The sequence below is a fragment of the Microplitis mediator genome, chromosome 8 (genome assembly GCF_029852145.1).
Source record: "Microplitis mediator isolate UGA2020A chromosome 8, iyMicMedi2.1, whole genome shotgun sequence".
Lineage (NCBI taxonomy): Eukaryota > Metazoa > Arthropoda > Insecta > Hymenoptera > Braconidae > Microplitis > Microplitis mediator.
This window is the reverse complement of record NC_079976.1, coordinates 879,059-899,973: the sequence shown is the minus strand read 5'-3', so window position 1 is coordinate 899,973 and position 20,915 is coordinate 879,059. Positions and strand designations below refer to the sequence as shown.

The 20,915-nt window shown below is 35.2% G+C and overlaps 1 protein-coding gene across 2 annotated transcripts in view; it reads right to left on the bottom strand.

Annotated features, from left to right (window-relative positions):
* Nucleotides 1-2,552: 2,552 nt before the first annotated feature.
* LOC130673466 (transcriptional regulator ERG homolog) overlaps nucleotides 2,553-20,915 on the bottom strand; it is a 29,850-nt gene continuing 11,487 nt past the window's right edge. For both annotated transcript variants that reach the window (XM_057478484.1, XM_057478483.1), the window contains exons 3-6: nucleotides 13,952-14,011; nucleotides 5,594-5,653; nucleotides 3,649-3,886; nucleotides 2,553-3,127 (exon numbers count right to left, since the gene is read on the bottom strand). In XM_057478484.1, the coding sequence (XP_057334467.1) occupies nucleotides 2,794-3,127; nucleotides 3,649-3,886; nucleotides 5,594-5,653; nucleotides 13,952-14,011 (692 nt within the window). In that variant the 3' untranslated portion in view covers nucleotides 2,553-2,793. The remainder of the gene's footprint in view (nucleotides 3,128-3,648; nucleotides 3,887-5,593; nucleotides 5,654-13,951; nucleotides 14,012-20,915) is intronic.

Sequence of the window (20,915 nt, the reverse complement as noted above, 5' to 3'; positions counted from 1 at the left end):
GTAATCTAAAGACTTCAAATAATTATTTCAAGCCTTGAAAAATCATCTAGAAGCCTGAATCAACAATTTCAAGTCTTGAAAAGTAATCTAGAGCCTTCAAATAATTTTTTTAAGCTTTGAAAAATCATCTAGAAGTTTGAATCAACAATTTAAAGTCTTGAAAACTAATCTAGAGACTTCGAATAATTATTTCAAGCCTTGAAAAATCTTCTAGAAGTCTGAAACAACAATTTCAAGTCTTGAAAAGTTATCTAGAAGCTTCAAATAATTATTTCAAGCCTTGAAAAATCATCTAGAGGTCTGTAACAACAATTTCAAGTCTCATAAATAATTTTCCAAGCTCAAAAAAAATAAACAGACAAAAAATAACCATTTTCCAATAAACAAACAAATAAATCGTCCACTTTAACAAAAAACAACTTTAAATATTAACCACATCAACATTTATCCATCACACATTAACATTAACATTATTATTATTAGTATTAATACAACTATAGACTAGATGCCGCTAAACTAATTACAACTACACATGAAAACGTCCTATCTACATAACGCGTAACACTCCTTCCCCCCTGAGCTCAGACGTGGATTTTCAGCCATCGCTTTCGAGTTCCCGAGCGATTCCACACGTCGCTAACCAGCAGATCCTACAAATGCTCTTATTCTATATACTCATATATATATAAACCATACGTTAAACATTATGATACAGACTTATTACATACCCCTCCCCCCACTCTAATATATTTAATACAATGAGTGTGCTAATGCTGAATTTATTTACAAACTCGAGTTTAAATATAATAGATAATTTTATTTATTCATTAATTAGTTATTTAATTAAAATTATTTATTAGTCAACGTTTTTTAGGCGTTTAATTTTTTTTTCTTTACACGTTTTCAGTTTCGGTTTTCTCCGTACGATTTTCCGCCGTCGGCAGACTCTGGCCCTGCAGTGGCTTCAGTTTCTCTCTCAATTTGTATTGATTTGATATCAAATAAAAAAAATTAGTATTTAGTCCACTGCATGGTCATATAATGGAGTCACAAAATTTAAGGACGAGTATCAAAGGACATTGTTTGAATTTATTTGAGTTGAGTTCCGTGGGCTGTAGGCAGCCGGGGGATATATGAGAGTACTTTAGATTTAAAAATCACTAAATCAAGACATGCAAACGCATCAACTCAGACGAGGATTTACGTTGCGATGAGTAAATTGTCTCCATTGTGATGTCAATCAATCCCGATTCACCGATTCCAACAATTGTCCTTTACTCGATTCCGATTATCCGCGGACGTATCGGAAATTACGCGATAGTTGTGTATATAGTAGTATTTTTTATTTTTATTTTTATTTATATATCATATTATATATTTATATTCATATTTATATATTTATGTATATGCATATATATCTATGTATTTATATTTATATATTTTATTTATATAGATTTTAGTCGCAGAGGTGTCGGTCAGTGCTGATTATGGTACACCCACGACTCTACAACTTGGACTGGAGCCACGATAACTCTGCCTGGACAACGCGTTACAGTTTTGTTGTATTTACAGATTCTCAGTCACCAACATATGGCACGAGTTTTGTTTAAATGGCACGGGAGCTGGATTTTGAGTATTATCGTTTAATTTTTTTTGAGATTGGGTTGGGGTTTTAGTTAAAATCTTGCTTTTGGTGTTTGCGCTTTTTAATGATTTTTTTTTAATCAAAAATTTTTTTGGAGCCTTGAAAAATTTTCTAGGCCATTTTTCATAATTTTGAATACTGGAAAATATTAAAAGTCTGGAAAATTTAATTGAAATTAATTTCGATAGGAAATGTTTCAGATTTTCTGGAAAAAATTTTCTACGCCATTTTTTATTATTTTGAATACTGGAAAATATTAGAAGTCTTTGGTAAATTTCATTGAAATTCATTTCAATGAAAAAATGTTTCAAATTTTCTGGAAAAAATTTTCTACGCCATTTTTTATTATTTTGAATACTGGAAAATATTCAAAATTTTTGGAAAAATTTCGTTGAAATTAATTTCGAGAGAAAAATGGTTTAGATTTTTTAGAAAAAATTTTCTACGCCATTTTTTATTATTTTGAATACTGGAAAATATTAAAAGTCTGGAAAATTTCATTGAAATTAATTTCAATAAAAAAATGTTTCAAATTTTCTGGAAAAAATTTTCTACGCCATTTTTTATTATTTTAAATACTGGAAAATATTAAAAATTTTTGGAAAATTTCGTTGAAATTGATTTCGATAGAAAAATGTTTCATATTTTCTAGAAAAAAATTTTCTACGCCATTTTTTATTATTTTGAATTGGAAAATATTAAAAGTCTTTGGAAAATTTCATTGAAATTAATTTCAATAGAAAAATGTTTCAGAATTTCCAGAAAAAATTTTCTACGCCATTTTTTATTATTTTGAATACTGGAAAATATTCAAAATTTTTGGAAAATTTCGTTGAAATTAATTTCGATAGAAAAATGGTTTAGATTTTTAAAAAAAAATCTTTTTGACCTCCAAAAATATTTTAGTCATAAAATTTTTTTTAATACTGAAAAAAATTCCATAATTTTTTCAAGCCTAATTCGAAGTAAAATGAAATTTCTCAAAAAAATCATTAAAAGTACAAACACCAAAAAACCCTAAGCTATTATTATATTTATATAAAACCGAAAAAAATGAAAATATATATAATTTAAAAATTTAAAAAGTCATTATTGAGACTTGAGCCTCAACGCGGCGTACCGAGTGCCCCCCAGTGCTCAGGGGTGGGTCATGCGTAATGAGGGTAAGTGCCGAGATGCGGAGGCACGTGCCCCGACGCAGTGTGGTGCCCCGCGTACAGATTTGCGCTGGGGCTGCTCCAGTAGCTGGAGGCCGACTGGAAAAGGCCACCAGGGACCGAGACCGACACCGAGGCTGCTGGTGGCGGCATCAGATTCAGCTTCGCGTGCCCGTACCCCGACATGAACAGCTCACTCTGATACTTGTACGCCGCGGGGTCGGCAGCCGCGGGCTGCGTGGCTGCCGCGAGTCCCTGGAAGTCGAATTTGTAGGCGTACCTCTTGCCGTGCACCTTTGTCATTATGTTTTTGTCGTAGTAGTACCTGCAAGTCAACCAACCATACAAATTATTATTATTAATTATAATTATAATTATAAATAAATTTAATTTCAGATTTATGAAAAAAAATATGAGAAAATAACATTGAAAATACGTTATATAAATTTGTTGAAGCTCGACATATATATGAATGTATGGATGAAGTTTATATCTATATATAGATAGACAGAAATTATTGAAAAGAGAGATAGAATGAAAAGGAACGCGACGGGTGGGTAATCCAATCGGGGAAACTGATCGAAAAATAATAGCGCCTCCGCCTTCATACCGATCGTTTCATTTCATATACCACCCGACAACATTTTGCCAAAGGTATTTTGCTGCTGCAACTGTTTCGTGATTGAAATTTGTCCCTTTACAACTCAATCAAATGTTAATGAAATTTTTTTTATTTTTTCTTTTATTTTGTTTGGTATAAAAATTTAATTATTTGGTTATAAATATATATGTATGCATGTATACATGGTAAGTATGAGGGTTGGGGTTTAGTGGGGAGGTAATTACCTGAGTGCTCGAGATAATTTGTCGTAGTTCATATTAGGCTTGGACTTGCGCTCCCCCCAACGTCTCGCGACCTCGTCGGGATCTGTGAGCTTGAACTCCCCGTTGGTGCCTTCCCAGGTGATGCAGGCTGCGTTGCTCGAGTCTGACAGAAGCTCTAGAAGGAATTGCCAGAGCTGGATTTGTCCGGAGCCCGAGGACGCGAGTCTGCTGCTGGTCGCGCCGAACATTTGATATGGATCTGGTGAGCAAACAAAAAATAAAATTATGATGTTTAGTTTAGTCATTGTCATTAGTTTTTATTTTAAACGGGGCTGCTTTTATGCAGACTGAGAAAAAAATTATTAGAGTAGTAAGTAGACTTGAAAAATCTGAGTTACAACTTAAAGATTTAGTTTTTTTAATTCAAAAATTATTTTACAGCAAAATAAAGATGTTTATAATAATTATATACTTTTTTCATCAACTTGCAAGTGTACAGAAACGTAAGAAAAAAAAAATTTCTGAAAAAAGCTGTTAGAAAATTTTCTATGGCCGAAAATGTCACAAAACTTCATAATAATGAAATTTGGTCATTATGAATCTCAAAAGCTAATTAATTACAAAACAACCAAATAAATCAATGTGGAATAATTTTTTTTAACAATGCGAGAGTATGTAGACGAGGGTAAAAAAAAGTTTATTCAAAAAATCCCAGTACAGCATTTTTTACAACCGAAAGTATGGGAAGCCGATTCATAATGAATTTTGGTCATTATGAATCTTAAAAGCTAATTAATTACAAAAATACCAAATTTCGAGGGTTAGAATATTTTTTTTCATCAATCTGCATGTGTCTAGATGAGGTTTAAAAAAAAATTAGCAGAAAAAAAGCCAAAACAAATTTATTATAGCCAAAAATATCTGGTGCCAACTGGAAAATTTTCAAAAATTGAATGAACAAACATAAAATTTGATCATATTTCAAATAAAAGGGTATAAGTATCGCCATAAATTGAAAGTTGGGTTTGATTCGATATAAAATATTCAGTGAATAATAATGTAAGTAAAATAACGAGTAAAAATATAATTTGGGCGGTGTATCGCTAACTTTAAAACCACACATTATAAAATTTGTGATCAAATACCTATTTATTACCCGGTGCTTTCACCGCTTGGACTACAACAAGTAACATGTAACGTGTGTAACGCGAGGGGGAAGGGGGGAGAAGGGGGTTATGCGTTGTGTTTCAGTATCTGTTTTGTTCTCTCATTCTCTCTCGAGCAGCGACAGCTCTCTCGGTCGAGAGCTTTACAATGCGTCATCAGCGTCGCTTACTACTGTGGAGTTCATGAAGGACCCTAGAGCGACTTGTACAAAGGATATAATCGCAACCCCCCACAATAGAATAGAGGAGTTCGTTTGGATCATAATAATTTCAATTGAAAGAGAATTGAGCAGAGAAAAGATTATTCGTACGCTAATGTACTAAGTTTTTTTCAATAATAATTGTCACAATTATCACCGTTACCATTTAAATAATAAAATAATTTTTGTCAATTTGCTCCTCAGATATTTTTACCAAATACATTTTCTTTTGTAAAAGTGAGCAAAAGAACAGTCAGACAATTTGTTCGCTCGGCAGCCCGATGATTGCTGAGCATAAAAAAAAATAATAATAAAACCGAGGGGAAAATCTAGTATGGGGAAGACTGGACTTAAGTCCAATGCCGGATAAATCTGTTGCTGGAGTTGTAGTTTTTGTTGCTAAACTCGACCAGTAGCCACGGCCAAATCGAACAGTAATTCATTTACGAGTTAATAACAACCTCCAAGTCCACGGTTCGAATCCCGTATGGGGTAAAAAAGATCAGAGGTTCAATAATTAAGTCAATGGGATTTTTACGAGGGATAAATTATTTTTTTTTCTTCATACAAAATAATTATTTGAGACAGAAAAAAACTCACCAGGTTGTCGTAGATGTGAATGTGTGTCAAGAGCAGATTTGGACAATCCACTTCCATAGCCTGGAAATAAAAAGAAAATCCTTTTAAAATATAATATAATAAAATGTATAAATAAAAAAAATCAATAGACAGACTTGACGAGAGGTCAAACAGTCTTGAGTCCACTCGTTAGGAGCGTTTGTAAAAAATAGTCTGGTACTTTTCAGTGAAAATGCGATAAAGGGCTCGGCTAGATCAAGAGTTATATCTGTAGATATATGAGAGCGTACTCTGTAGAAGTAGGTGTGCAAGTTTAGTTTAGAATGTATGGAGCTGAAGCTGGAGCTGGATGGGCGATGCGAGTGAAACCGCTCGAGCGTCAGAATCGGTTAGAGAGGATTTTCGTGTAGGCAAACAGACCGAGTATTCCTACTCCCTATCTTCACTCTACTAGACTCGATTAACCTTCTAGTCTATTTTCCTTCATTTTTTATTTTTTTAAGTGACTGTGGAAAAATGATTGCTGGTAAAAGCTTTCGGGCGCGGACGCTAATCGTCAGTGGAGGCTGTTTATCTGTGACTTGATCGATATATTACCAATCAATTCGTCACACGGACATTACGAGAGGTAATAAACTTGGTTAGACAGCACGATGCCCCTTGATTTGTGATCATGTCTACTGAAATTATCTATTACTATTGTAGATTTGACGTTATTGCTTATTAGGCTTAAATTTACCCACGCTGGGAAACAAGATTGTTTGTAAAATAAATTTCTAGGACAATATTATTTTAATTGATCGAAATTTGGTGTAACTGAAATAAGCGACAATAATTTTTTAAATCTACAGAAAATATTCTAGAAGCTTCAGATATTTTTTTAGCACCGAAAAATCATCTAGAAGTCGAAAATAATTATTCCTACCCTCAAAAAATATTCTAGATGCATCAGATATTTTTTTCGTACCTTGAAAAATATTCTAGAAGCTTAAAGTATTTTTTTCATGCTCCGAAAAATCATCTAGAAGTCGGAAATAATTATTCCTACCCTCAAAAAATATTCTAGATGCTTCAGATATTTTTTTCGTACCTTGAAAAATATTCTAGAAGCTTAAAATATTTTTTTCATGCTCCGAAAAATCATCTAGAAGTCGGAAATAATTATTTCTACCCTCGAAAAATATTCTAGATGCATCAGATATTTTTTTCGTACCTTGAAAAATATTCTAGAAGCTTAAAATATTTTTTTCATCTCCGAAAAATCATCTAGAAGTCGGAAATAATTATTTCTACCCTCAAAAAATATTCTAGATGCATCAGATATTTTTTTCGTACCTTGAAAAATATTCTAGAAGCTTAAAATATTTTTTTCATGCTCAGAAAAATCATCTAGAAGTCGGAAATAATTATTTCTACCCTCAAAAAATATTCTAGATGCATCAGATATTTTTTTCGTACCTTGAAAAATATTCTAGAAGCTTAAAATATTTTTTTCATGCTCCGAAAAATCATCTAGAAGTCGGAAATAATTATTTCTACCCTCGAAAAATATTCTAGATGCATCAGATATTTTTTTCGTACCTTGAAAAATATTCTAGAAGCTTAAAATATTTTTTTCATCTCCGAAAAATCATCTAGAAGTCGGAAATAATTATTTCTACCCTCAAAAAATATTCTAGATGCATCAGATATTTTTTTCGTACCTTGAAAAATATTCTAGAAGCTTAAAATATTTTTTTCATGCCCAGAAAAATCATCTAGAAGTCGGAAATAATTATTTCTACCCTCAAAAAATATTCTAGATGCATCAGATATTTTTTTCGTACCTTGAAAAATATTCTAGAAGCTTAAAATATTTTTTTCTCACCTCCGGGCGGAAAGCGTCAACTTTCGTCCCGCTGTGCAAAACGAAGTTGCCGCTTTCCGCCTCCGTCGAGGAGAAAAATAGTATACACTCCTCGGGAAGTAAATAAGAAAGCCTCAGATCACATGTTTGTTGACCTCGGCTTCGCCTCGGCCAACAATTACATGTGATCTGAGACATTTCTTACTTTACTTCCCTAGGTGTGTAAAATACTATTTTCATGCCCAGAAAAATCATCTAGAAGTCGGAAATAATTATTTCTACCCTCGAAAAAAATTCTAGATGCATCAGAAATTTTTTTCGTACCTTGGAAAATATTCTAGAAGCTTAAAATATTTTTTTCATGCTCCGAAAAATCATCTAGAAGTCGGAAATAATTATTTCTACCCTCGAAAAATATTCTAGATGCATCAGATATTTTTTTCGTACCTTGAAAAATATTCTAGAAGCTTAAAATATTTTTTTCATGCTCCGAAAAATCATCTAGAAGTCGGAAATAATTATTTCTACCCTCAAAAAATATTCTAGATACTTCAGATATTTTTTTCGTACATTGAAAAATATTCTAGAAGCTTAAAATATTTTTTTCATGCTCCGAAAAATCATCTAGAAGTCTTTAACAATCATTTCTACTTTCAAAAACTATCCTAGGAATTTTTTAAATTTAATTTCTTAAAAAATGTCAATGGTATTTTTAATTCTATTCAAAAACGAAATGAATAAATTCTTGAAAAAAAGAAAAAAAAATTTAATTTAAACAAAAAAGGCAAGACTCATGAACAGAAAGGCAACAGCTGTTCTCCCTGCACTAGTTGGCTATTTAACTATCCCCCAAAAAATTAATATTAATTTGAATTAATGAAATAAGTTATTAGACAACTTGAAAAAAAACGTATGAATTTAAAATACTCAAGACTCAATTTGCCATTAAAGTCTGTGAAAAAACGCGCGGTCCTCATGTTTTCATCATCATCATCATCAACATACACACGTAGAATAAGCGAATCGTTGGCTTTTACGAGCCCTCAAACAGCCAGCCAGTATTTTCGTCTTAAGTTGAGCGTCGCGTACGAAAGTAGCAGTATTGTGAGTAGAAAAGGCGTCTGAAGAGTGCGACAACAGAGAACACAGAGAGCCAAGCAGAGCCAAGTAAAGTATAAAAAGGCACTGGCTCTGTTCCTTTGATCCTCTGTCTCCTTGCTGGCATTTTATTTTTATGTTACGGTTCCGTAGTTGAGTAAAGCTGAGTAGTACATATATATAAATGTACACATGTGAATATGAAGAAAAACGTTGTAACATAGGGTGTGGGTCGTGTGTAGAGATTGCTGTAGTGCCGTAACGGGATTATCCCGCCCGACGTAATTGCTTGTGAATGCCCAGATACTGCTACAATAGGCCAGAGACCGAAAGAGCTTAAAGTTGTCGAGTCAAAGCTTAAATGTGTACAGAGTACAAGACTTTTATTGTTTTTTATTTTCTATTTATTTTTTTTTTCATTTAAATTCATGCCTCGGGCGGTAATGATTGCGGAACCCGACGGCTGAATTCCTACAATATAAGCTGACGAAAATTATTTACTGAGTGTTGAGACCTCATGGCGATAGTGACAATCAACAAGCAATCCAATTGTTTGACCTGCCGACACCAACTGCTACTTAAGGAGCATCTGTGACAATAGACAATGCCGCAGGGTTATTTTCTTACTCGAGGGAATTTTAGGATATTTTTTCGACTAATTTACACTTGTTACAAATTACAAGTCAGTTATTTTATTATGCAATTACTATTTCACCATAATTGGGATTAAATACGAGTACAAAATTGGTTTTAATTTTAAAATTTACTTCTAGATCATTTTTTGAGGCTTAAAAAAATTATTTCGAGCTCCTAGAATTTTTTTCCAAGGCTCAATATGATTATTTCAGACTTCTAGTAATTTTTCAAGGCTTGAAAAAATTAATTGAAGTGTCTAGAATATTTTCCAAGACTTGTAATAATTATTTCAGATATCTAGATAATTTTCCAGGGTTTAAAAAAATTATTTGCAGCTTCTAGAATAATTTTCAAACCTTTTAATAATTAATTCAGAATTCTAGATGATTTTTCAAGTCTCGAAAAAATTATTTGAAGTGTCTAGAATATTTTTCAAGGCTTGTAATAATTATTTCAGACATCTAGATAATCTTCCAGGGCTTAAAAAAATTATTTGCAGCTTCTAGAATATTTTTCAAACCTTTAAATAATTAATTCATACTTCTAGATGACCCATCAAGGCTCGAAAAAATTATTTGAAGTGTCTAGAATATTTTTCAAGGCTTGTAATAATTATTTCAGACATCTAGATAATTTTCCAGGGCTTAAAAAAATTATTTGCAGCTCCTAGAATATTTTTCAAACCTTTAAATAATTAATTCAGACTTCTAGATGATTCATCAAGGCTCGAAAAAATTATTTGAAGTGTCTAGAATATTTTCCAAGACTTGTAATAATTATTTCAGATATCTAGATAATTTTCCAGGGCTTAAAAAAATTATTTGCAGCTTCTAGCATATTTTTCAAACCTTTAAATAATTAATTCAGAATTCTAGATGATTTTTCAAGGCTCGAAAAAATTATTTGAAGTGTCTAGAATATTTTCCAAGACTTGTAATAATTATTTCAGACATCTAGATAATTTTCCAGGGCTTAAAAAAATTATTTGCAGCTTCTAGAATATTTTTCAAACCTTCAAATAATTAATTCAGACTTCTAGATGACCCATCAAGGTTCGAAAAAATTATTTGAAGTGTCTAGAATATTTTCCAAGGCTTGTAATAATTATTTCAGACTTCTAGATGATTTATCAAGGCTCCAAAAAATTTATTTTAAGCTTCTAAAATATTTTCCACGACTTGTAATAATCATTTCACAATATCTCATAAACTTTCTACCGTAGCCTTCCCACAGAAATAATAAATTCCCTTTCATGCATAGCCAAATTAAAAAAAGCCCCTAAACTGAGTAATCCACAACTATAAAAAGTGACTTATGCATAATAACATCATTACACCGAGTCACTGAAACAATAATCCCAGCTATCTCTCCACTCAGCCGGTCTATGCATCGACTGGATACAAACTTTATTATTATATATTCTAGCCAGATAGAGATAGAGGGCCAGTGGTCAGTCACGCACGGCGAACTCTGTCCTCCGGCCTCTACTCCGGAGTGTGGCCTTACTATCTGGCCCGCGTACATAAATCTCTCTCATTCCCTGTCCCTCTCACTCACTCTCTCACTGACTATTTTTCCACATATACATACATATACATAATCTATTCCGGTATATGCACGCGAGGTTTGGCCCACCCTTATGCTAAACGCTCGGTGAGGTCAGCGGTGGCCAGGTGATAGTGGCCGTAGCGTGAGCCCGTGATTGTTCCGGCCGGGCAACTTTGATTTTATGCTAAATTTCCTCTATATTTCCATCCATTTTTCCATCGATTGTTATTCCGCCCACTAATCCGAGGCTCCGATAGATAAAAACTTAACTCTCATAAAATATTCATTCTGAACCTCATCAGATTCAAAACTCGAAAAAAAAAAACTTTTACTGACCAATAGAGCGAGCTTCGAAAAGAACAGCGGGCAGAAAAAAAGTTGCTTGTAAAGTGGAAACGGCCGCGACAGATTCTCAGGACTGGGAAATAATAAGAAGAGATGGGCTGCGTTTCCCGTTGGACGGAGGAGGAAGCGCGAAGTAAAAGTACGCAGAGCAGTAGCGTGAATAAGAATAGAATAGAATGGATGGAATGGAATAAAATAAGCGATACTGTTATGTATGACGGGGAGCAGAGTCGAAGCCCGGCTGGCGATGCGTGAACGTGTCACGCATAGGCACGTGACCGTGTATGTACTACCGAAGACATAATATAAGCGGCGATAGACCCCCGCGGCGTGTAGTTGTTACTCTCTTTCACTCTTGCTCGGTTGAGTGGCCACTGCTAAACCTCGACCCCCGTTACTATCATACCCGAATAGAACGATATATTGTATATTGAGTCTACTTGTGTTAAAGCTGTTTCTCATACTACCTCGTACTCACTTTATTTCCTCGTACCTCATGCCAATATGCTACACGCTTCGGCAATCAGCAATCGCTCGCTTTTTTTATCATTTAACTTTTACTTTTGTTCACCGAAATCCTCGGGCTGAAAAAAGCCAACGCGAGACTTTTAAGTCGCACTCAGATTTAAACAAACTTTCATTCTTCAATGCGTCGGAAGTCTGAGGACTTCAAAGCCCTCATCTAGGAAATCTAGGCCATTCAAATCTAGGAAATTTATCAGAAAAACGAAAATGTCTACCAATTTTTGGAACTCAATTATAGACAGCGTTTTTGCACAGAAAAAAAAGTTATCTTGAATCAAGAAAATATTTTTGAAGACAAACGTTTTCGGGAACCAAGTCAAGATTTTCTTGAGCCGAGAATTTGTCTTGGTTAAAAAAAATTCGTCTTGGTCGGAGAAAATTTCTACTTTATCTGATAAAATTTAGGTCTCCAAAAAAATATTTTTGAATCAAGAATATTTACCTTCAGTTGAGAATTTTTTTTCTCTGTGTGGCGACTTTTGGACCGGTTTTGGTAACGTGAAAAATTTTGAATTTTTTTAATAGTGGCCAGAAATGATCGTTTTGCAGAAATTCAAAAAACTAAAATCGTCCATTTATAATTTTTAGCTCTTCCTTAGCTTTCAGAGGCTATACTATAAATTTTGAATCCATACCTATTAATTACCAACAAGTCAAAACAGGAAACCCCAAAGTATTCCGAAGCTAATTAAAAAAAAAATAAGTCAATCAACAGTTTATTTATAATTTTAGGCAGTTTCCTCGAACGACGCGATAAAAAACACGAGCAACTTAAAACAGCAGTAATTCCATTTATACTTTGCTTTGATTTATGCCCTAGTATCGATTATAAATAAATCAAAGTGTATATCTTGGAGCACTTTGGTATGCAATAATGTAAACCAAATAAAAGAACACGTGATAAAAAATAATAAACTATCATACAATTAACTTTTTTACTGGGGTCGTGATTCGTCAGTCCCCAACTACCCTAACTACCCCAACAGACTCACTCACACACTCGACGAGCCACCTCGTAACGGCGTACGTGTTAATGTTTGGAGTAGTTATTAGCCGGGGTGTCAAGGTGAGGTGGGTTCCGATCAAAAGTCAACTAAAAGATAGTCACGCGATACCGGCTACCCTACTAAGCGCAGCCCCAAAGCACCCCAGAGCCTCTGAAGACCCGAACCAGCTTAGCTCAGCTCTGTTCAGTTCAATTCAACGTATTACCCAGGTTATAAAACGAGCTTACACGCGTTTTGCTCGGTAATTATCTTTCCGTGGCCCTAGGCCGGCTTGAAACACTAAAAATCTACGGCACGCAACTCTTGATTGCTTTCTACTGAACTTTAAAAATACAAAAAAAGGCCGATCCAGCCACTCGCTCTCATAAAAAAAATTCCATTAGTTTTCCAAAACAGCGAACCGTGAAATCGTCAGAGGACATTAGTCGTGGGTCGGGTGAAAATTAAATTTGCAAAGACCCCAGTCTTACTTTGGTGACACCTTTGGTTCTGACTGTGGATGTCCAGGTCGGCCTGGGGCTGAGTTATCGCCCGGTTGTTTCATAACTGGGTGTCGCGGTGGAAGACCAAAGGGACCTGGTGAGTGCCAGTGACATGAACCCAATGTAAAGATACCAGTCAAAGGGACGGGAGCACAGAAGCATAGCAAGTATAAGCTAAAGCCGTTTATAACTGCCCGCGGGCATGGCTCTGATCTTTGGGATGATTGTCTCTGATGTTGGTGTTGGCGTTGCCGCTGGTGAGAGAAGAGTCAGAGGTAAATTTCCTCTCTACTGTGCACATTTACGTCTATATATATATGTGTAGATGTATAGAGAGACCCTGGGGGGCTGAGGAATGACAAAGGGGCCGCGGTTGAACGCGCCACAAAGCGCTGGGCCGCCCACGCCCTGTTACGTATACGTAACTCGTAAACCTCCTGGTCTATTTTTATTTTATTCTCATGCTCTATGACTATGACTATCACTGTGGATATGGTTGAGGCTGTGGAGAGGTTGAGGGTCTAGGTTGAAGAATATATTGTGCTCAGTGGGTATAAAGTGTAGACAAGATATGAAAATGTTTAAAAATATAAAAAACCGCGACGGCTATAGATTTTGTGAGCGGAGTGGAGTGGGAGAGATAAAAACGTTGGGATGAAATGAAAGAGTGGAAAGCACTTGAAGGCTGATAAGCTCCAATGGGAGCGAGTACTAGAGCCCGAAGCAATTGTTATCAAGGCAGACATTCGTCTTTACTATTGTTTGCGTGTTTTCGAGGTGCGACCTGGAAAAACATGAGCTCAAGTTTTTCGAGGGCCGTTAATTTTTTTTTAGCTGCAGCTTTGTTATTTATTTTTTATTTTTTGGAGCTAATGGTTAGATTTCTACTCACCCTGCCCGGGACCCGGTGAAGTGGCGTGGCTCCAGCCACCTTTGTAGGAACTGCTTGCATCTGAAAAAAAAATATATATATATAATGTTTTTTTTGGGAAATTTGAAATTTTGCTATGAAATTTTTTTTGTTCGTGACGTAACTTTTTAAATATCAATTTTATGGGGATTTTTGTGGAATACTTTTTTGTAGAGAATTTTATTCTCTACAAAAAGTATTCTTGGTAATTTTGTTGTATCTTTGATAGTTCAAGAGTTATTTTGATTCGAAGTCGTAGTAAAAAAAAATATAATTTTATCTCGAAAATCTGTTATCACAAAATGACTTGTAACTTTTTAATTATCGATTTTACACAAATTTTGTCCTGATTCTTTTTTGTAGAAAATTTAATTTCCTACAAAAATGATTTCTTATAATTTTGTTGTATCTAAAACGGTTTGAGCAGAATTTCAACTGAAATAAAAATTTCTACTGAAGGTAAGAAATTTGTCATCGAATTTTCCGATAAAAAATTTTGTTTTATTATCAGTGAGAAATGTATCGATCTTGGTGATATTTATAACAAAATATTCCCAAACGAGCAATTTCCAGAGTGTACATACAGATATATATATATATATGACCGTGGAATCTTAGCCGGCGGTGTGTTTGCGGACAGATATATTTTCATTTGGCAGTTATTGGCGCGAGCGACGGGGTCAAAGATTGCTGCGAGGGTGGGCTCCCGTGTGTACAAATGTGATCCTAGGGTGAGCAAGTCTGCGTACACATTCGGTCTTTGCCAAACAAACCGTCCGAGTTATGCCTCCAGTGGCTCTCTCGCCTCTGCTGCCCCTGTCTGATTTTATTTGATAGCCTCCGTTAATGGCCTCGGGTTTCGTTAATGCAACCAGAGACGAGTCCACGACCTTCTCCTACATTACTACATTACTACATTACTGCATTACTGCTTCATAGTCATCCACGATCAAGGGTAACTATCTCTCAAGTAAAGTGTCTATTCCCTTTCTTAGTTTTATTTTCCACTTTGGCTACCATTATTTTTTTTTTTCTTTCCCAGCTAAATATATAAATCACTTTAAATAATTACTACCAGCACTTTAAATTATATATACATATATATATTTTTTTTTTCATTCATTAATTTTACTCCAAATTCATATAAAAATTTTTAAAAAAATTATTTCGACTCCAAATTCATGTAAATTTTTTTTTTTAATTTTTGACTCCAAACTCATTTTAAAAATTTTTTAAAAAAATGTTTTGACCCCAAATTCGTATGAAAAATTTTTTAAAAAGTATTTTAGCTCCAAATTTATTAAAAAAATTTGAACTAATTATTTAAATAAATTTCGTACAAAATAAAAATAATAATAACGACATACCAGCAAAAAGCATAGATAAATTTGTAAAAGCAGTGGTCCTAGGTAATTCAGCAGCAGTAGTTCCGCTGCTCTTGAGGTCAAGCATCTCGCCACCGGCGGATGGCACCTCCACCGCCGCCAGATGTCTTTACCACCGGGTTTTAAAAACACACACGTCTGTCCCCAGTTAAATTAAAACCCAACAAACTCCACAAAGTTACTGACAACCGTTTAAAATTCTATACCCATGTCTGGATAAATATATATCAGCGACTGTTTATAGTATTTAATCTCTCTACTGGGTGCTGCTCGAGTATGAGTAATCGTACTTGTCACTAGATAGGTAAGAGTCCAAGGGCAAGACTAAGAAGACGAACATCGTCGTCAACCTTACCGAGAAGCACTGGTGAGAAAAACCGGTAGGAAGAGCCAGTATATCGGGTATGCAACGAACGTACCGCCTCCTAAGCCCACGGGGATGGAAGCGGGGGTGAGTCTCTACAAGTCGGATCGGGGGGTGAGTGGAGTGGCGATAGTGTGCGAGTGTGTATGCCCGGCCACACACGGAGGTGGTTGTCCCTGGTGGTTGCTCGCGGGGGCGTGCTCTTCCGCCACGAGTCTGCGCGCGGTGTCTCGACTAGTGTTAATGAGGATAGCGCCATCTCAGGCAGCGGCAAGCTTTTTGTCCTGGATCTATGAAAATTAGGTTGTGATGGCTGTGGAGAGAAGAATAAGGAGCTGGCTCGCGGGGCTCAAGGAAGATAAAAGCTCCGTTGCTGGGTTCTGTGACCGAAACCCACCTATCTGTTCGCCATTCACCCGACACGACAGGTGGTGGCTTTTGTCCCGAAAGACACCGAGTTAGAGGAGGATCTTCAGTTTGCTCGATTTCTTCCGGATCCCGGGTGTCGACGCCGCTCATGACTTCATGAGGATCATGCTAATACTACAGCTGCTGTATTACTTCGACCAAGGGGTTTTAGTTGAGGCCAGAGCTGCTAATGGCTCTAGTATAGAGTGAGACAGGCGGTGATCACTCAATGCTTTTGTATGGGACTCAATTTTTTCAGCCGACTCAGTTTTTCCATACCAACTTAAAAGCGCTGTCTTACAATTTTTAGAGTTTTTATAGTTATTTATACTAATTTTTGATATCCACAAGGTTACCAAATCAGCGGAATCAATTTTGGGAAAATTTTTTTTGTCAAATTCACTATTTAAACTCGGCCAACTCTGACAAAATTGGGCATGGTGGGGGCAGAAGTGGTCACCGCCTGGAGTGAGAGCTTTGTCACGATCGCTCCAACTTATTTTTTTTTTTTTTTTAATTTTAATTTTGAGTCTTGGAAGTTTTTTTTTTAAATTAAATTGTCAGTAAATAAAAAATTAAATTTTCAAGTTTCTATGCTGTGACTCTGAGGCTTTTTTGTTAAAAGAAATTATTTACCAAATTATTCGTTATCAAGAATAAAAATCATTACTGAAGATTAATGATGTGGACTGAAAAAAATCAGTCCCCATTAGCAAACCAAATGAAAATAATAATAAATAAAAATAATTAATAGCGTAAAAGGCAGTAGTTAAAATGATTGAAATGCGAAAAGGCGCACCAGGTCATTCAGTCAGCTCCCAACAGAGCCATTACTCACGCTAAAACTTGTCTTGCTTGAGTAGACCCGGTAGGCCCCAGCCCTGGCCCGTTCCCGTCCAACATCCGGTACGCGTCCATATCATTTCGACTACAACTCCAGGACTACAGAACTACATACGTCCATATCTACACGTTTATCTTGATCTATCCGTCCACATCCACACACACTCACACTCACATTCATCCACCCAGAACCCCAGTATCAAATGTATGGCACGCGTCCGACACGCGACCGCGTACGCCCGGCAGCGCATTTAACGCGCGATCGCTCTCGAGTGTCCGCGTGCATGTCTACCATCATCAGCTCTTATACTACTTTTCCTACACTCACTCTCACACTCCCCCCCCCCTCTCTCTCTATGATCACACTCACACTCAAGTTCCAACAGTAAATAAATGAAATATGTTACCGTTTTCCGGTCAGTCCATAAACAAAAATCATTTCTTCCTCGATTTATTTATTTTTTTCTTAAAAACAATTTTTATTTTTTTCACAGCAAAGGAAAAATAAAAATAAAAATAAAAATAAATGTCTTGAAGCTCGAGTGGTAAAAGCAGTAGGTAATAAGTGGCTCGGGTGCTCTGGGCTCTACTTCCTCGTCTCGACTTAATTGGAAGCCGGTTGGGTTGCTGAGTAAAGAATAGAATGCCAGCAAGTTGAGATAAGACAAAAGGATAAAGTTTTAATGCGAGATAAAGAAGCTGACGAGGAGAAGTAGAACAAGATGGGAATGAGGAAGAGGAAAAATAAAATTGTGGGTAAGAGTGCCCTAATCGAAGTCTAGCTTTGTCTGAATACCACCAATAATAATAATAATCATTTTTTTTCCCTTCTTTCTCCTTTTTTTTCACATGTACAGAACACAAATCGTAGGTACTTACTGTATGGCTGTTGTATAGGGTTGCGATTCGCGCACATTATCTTGAGATACGGCAACACAGTGGCATTACGCCGGTACTACTCGGGCGAGCAGAGCCAGTGAAAGGGATTGAGGAGGATGGGGATATCATTGTGTGGCATGAAACATGACGGGCGGACTATTGTGCTCTGAGAGACGCATAGCTGAGGCAGTTGCTGGTTAGATACCAGAGACAAGTACCCAGATTTCTACTGACTGCTCTCTCTCAGTCCTCGGCGAGAGTGTGTTGCTAAGGAGGGATAACGGGGTGGATGTGCCAGAGGGTGCTGACACCGATACCCAATACCCGTAGCGCGATAAGAACAACCACTTTGTTAACCAAGCCTTGGTTAAGTTGTCGATTACATGGAGATTCGTATCTCCTGCGAGATAATGTGAAACATCATCGGGACAATATGCTGATCCAGTTCGATTGCCCGCCCCGGCATGAGCTCTTTAATTATTTGTTGCATTGGCTAACGAATTATTGTACTGGCATTTTTTTTATCGGCCCGAGATGTCTCTATCGGTTTTTTTTAATTGAAAACTTTCTCACGGCGGCTGTCAAAAATTTTATCAGTGATTATTTACACAATTTATTTGAAAACTGTTTGGTGATTTTTATTGTAGGGGAGGATGGGGCAGAGCGGCCCCCCTAAGCCAATGGTTACTTTTTGTGGCTTTCAACCATAAGATCAGTTTACTTTTGTCCTATTTCGAACAAATTTATGGACATTTTGCCAAAATTCTGAAAAAAAAAATTTTTTTTGTGGGGCAGAGCGGCCCTCCCCCAAAAAATGATAAAAAAATTTTTTTTTCGTTTTTTTTTTCCTTAAATTGTTTTCATCATTAAGAATGTATTTCTTTCTCTTGACAACTATTTTTGGTTTTATATTACTCAAAAAAAATTTTTTCAAGTGTAATAAATCGTTCACTCTTGATTACCTTAATGACTAATTGTTATTTAATAAAAAAAAAATCAATTCTATAATTTTACTTTATTTCAAAAATTTATCAACTAAAAAAAAAAATTTAATTTTTATAAATTTTTAGTGACCGAATTTGCCTCTTACATGAAGAAACGGCCGAAAAATATGAAAAAATAATTTTTTCGGAAGTTTCGGCTGGTCTATTTTGCCCCAGGTTTTATGCCCTAGGGCTAGAAATGTGGAATTATAATAATTTTTTTTTAATTTGACGATAAAAATATGAAAAAATCACTTTTTCAAAATTTTGGGCTTGTTCATTTTGCCCCAAATGTCATGCGTAGGGGTAAAAATACGCAAACATATCGGATTTATAGTAATTAGTCGAAAAAAAAAAAAAATTTTTTTTATCAAAATTTCAGGGGGGCCGATCTGCCCCACCCTCCCCTACATTGGTATTTTTTCGAAATTCGGACTAAATTTTTTTTTTTTAATTAAAATAATAAAAACATTTTTAGATTTTGTCAGAAATCAGCCCTAAAATTTTTTTACCCCTCAAATTATGAAAATTAAATTTTTTTGACATTTACTGATAATTTAAATTATAAAAATTTTTTATTGGTCTATTGAATGAAATTTTATTTAAATAAAATGTATAAGTAAGTAAAAAAAAAATGAACCGATGGTATATATATTTTCCATGATCAAATAAGAGCGAAGTAAGTAAGTAAATAAGTAAGCAGCAAGTAAGTAAATTTAAAGTAAATCGAATTACCTTATTATATCTGTAGTATACATAGTCTGGAATTTATTCAGCGCGAGGTATTCCAGGAGAAGTGACAAGTAGCCCTTGTAAGTTTAAAAAACCCCGGCTAGGCGGATTTCTACGGTCTTTGCATAGCGTTTTAAACCCAACATTTGCAAACATGTTCCGGTGACATGTTTGCCCGCGTGTTAGCGGCAGGCGCACAAAGCCCAGGCCGTCCACAAATAAAAAAAAACATCTTATTTTATCCAATAAACTTAAATTTTAAATAAAAACTAGGCTTGTAAATCAAAGTAAGAAAGTTGTACGTGTCTAGCTCGGGGTGACTGCTGCCAAAACTCCTCGGCCATCAATTACGTCACGGAAGAACGCATTCGTTGCCTCAAACAAAGCTCTTCCATCCGCAGGGATGCGATGCTACTCCATCTCCATCTAAATTTTTTTTTTGTCTTTTTCCAACCCCAAGACTATGACAACTTGATACTCGGCTCATATAATCCCAATGCCTAATTATTGCGTTGCATTTGCATATTTTCAGTCCCTTAAATTGCTTTAATTATTATCAGACCGTAAACTATTTTATTCGAACCCTTTAATGAATAATTCTTTTTTTATTACCGTAATAAAAAATAATAAAAATTGAAATTTTAAATTTTTTAAACTTTAAATTAAAATTGTGTCTAAACTATCGAAGTTACGAAAAAAGTTGTTGAGTACTTTCTTGTAGAAAATTTAATTTCCTGCAAAAATGTATTGACATATATTTGTCATATTTTTGATAGTTTAGCCAGAATTCAAGATTGAAGGCCAGAAAATATAAATAAAGTTAAAGTTTTTCTACTCATTGAGAAGTCGAGTGCTTTTAATTTAAATTACAAGTTATTTATCAGAGATACGATAAAATTGCATAGAAATAAATTTATAGAGGATTGAATTTGCTACAAAAAGTGACTCTGTGATTTTTTTGTAGACCCAATAGTTTGAAAGTTATTTTAATTTAAACATTTATATAAACAATTTTTGTAACAATAATAATGATAGAGAAATAAATGGCAGGAAAATGATAAAAATTTGTAGAGTTAAATAATTACCGTCTCGTTGTTGTGTCTGGGACGTGACAGGATTTAGTTGTTTCCTAAAACGTCCACCCCTTCGATGACGCGAAATAGTAAAAAAACAAAAAAAACAACGTAACAATAAATAAGCGAATAAATCTAGGAACGGAAAAAGAGGACGAGAATGATAGAGAGAAAGAGGTTTGGGGAAAGAAAAATGAGGCGCGAGTGCGGAACGTAAAAAAAAAAAAAACGTCCAGAGTCCGAGGGAAAAATTGACGAAGAAAAATTAAGAGTGCCGTG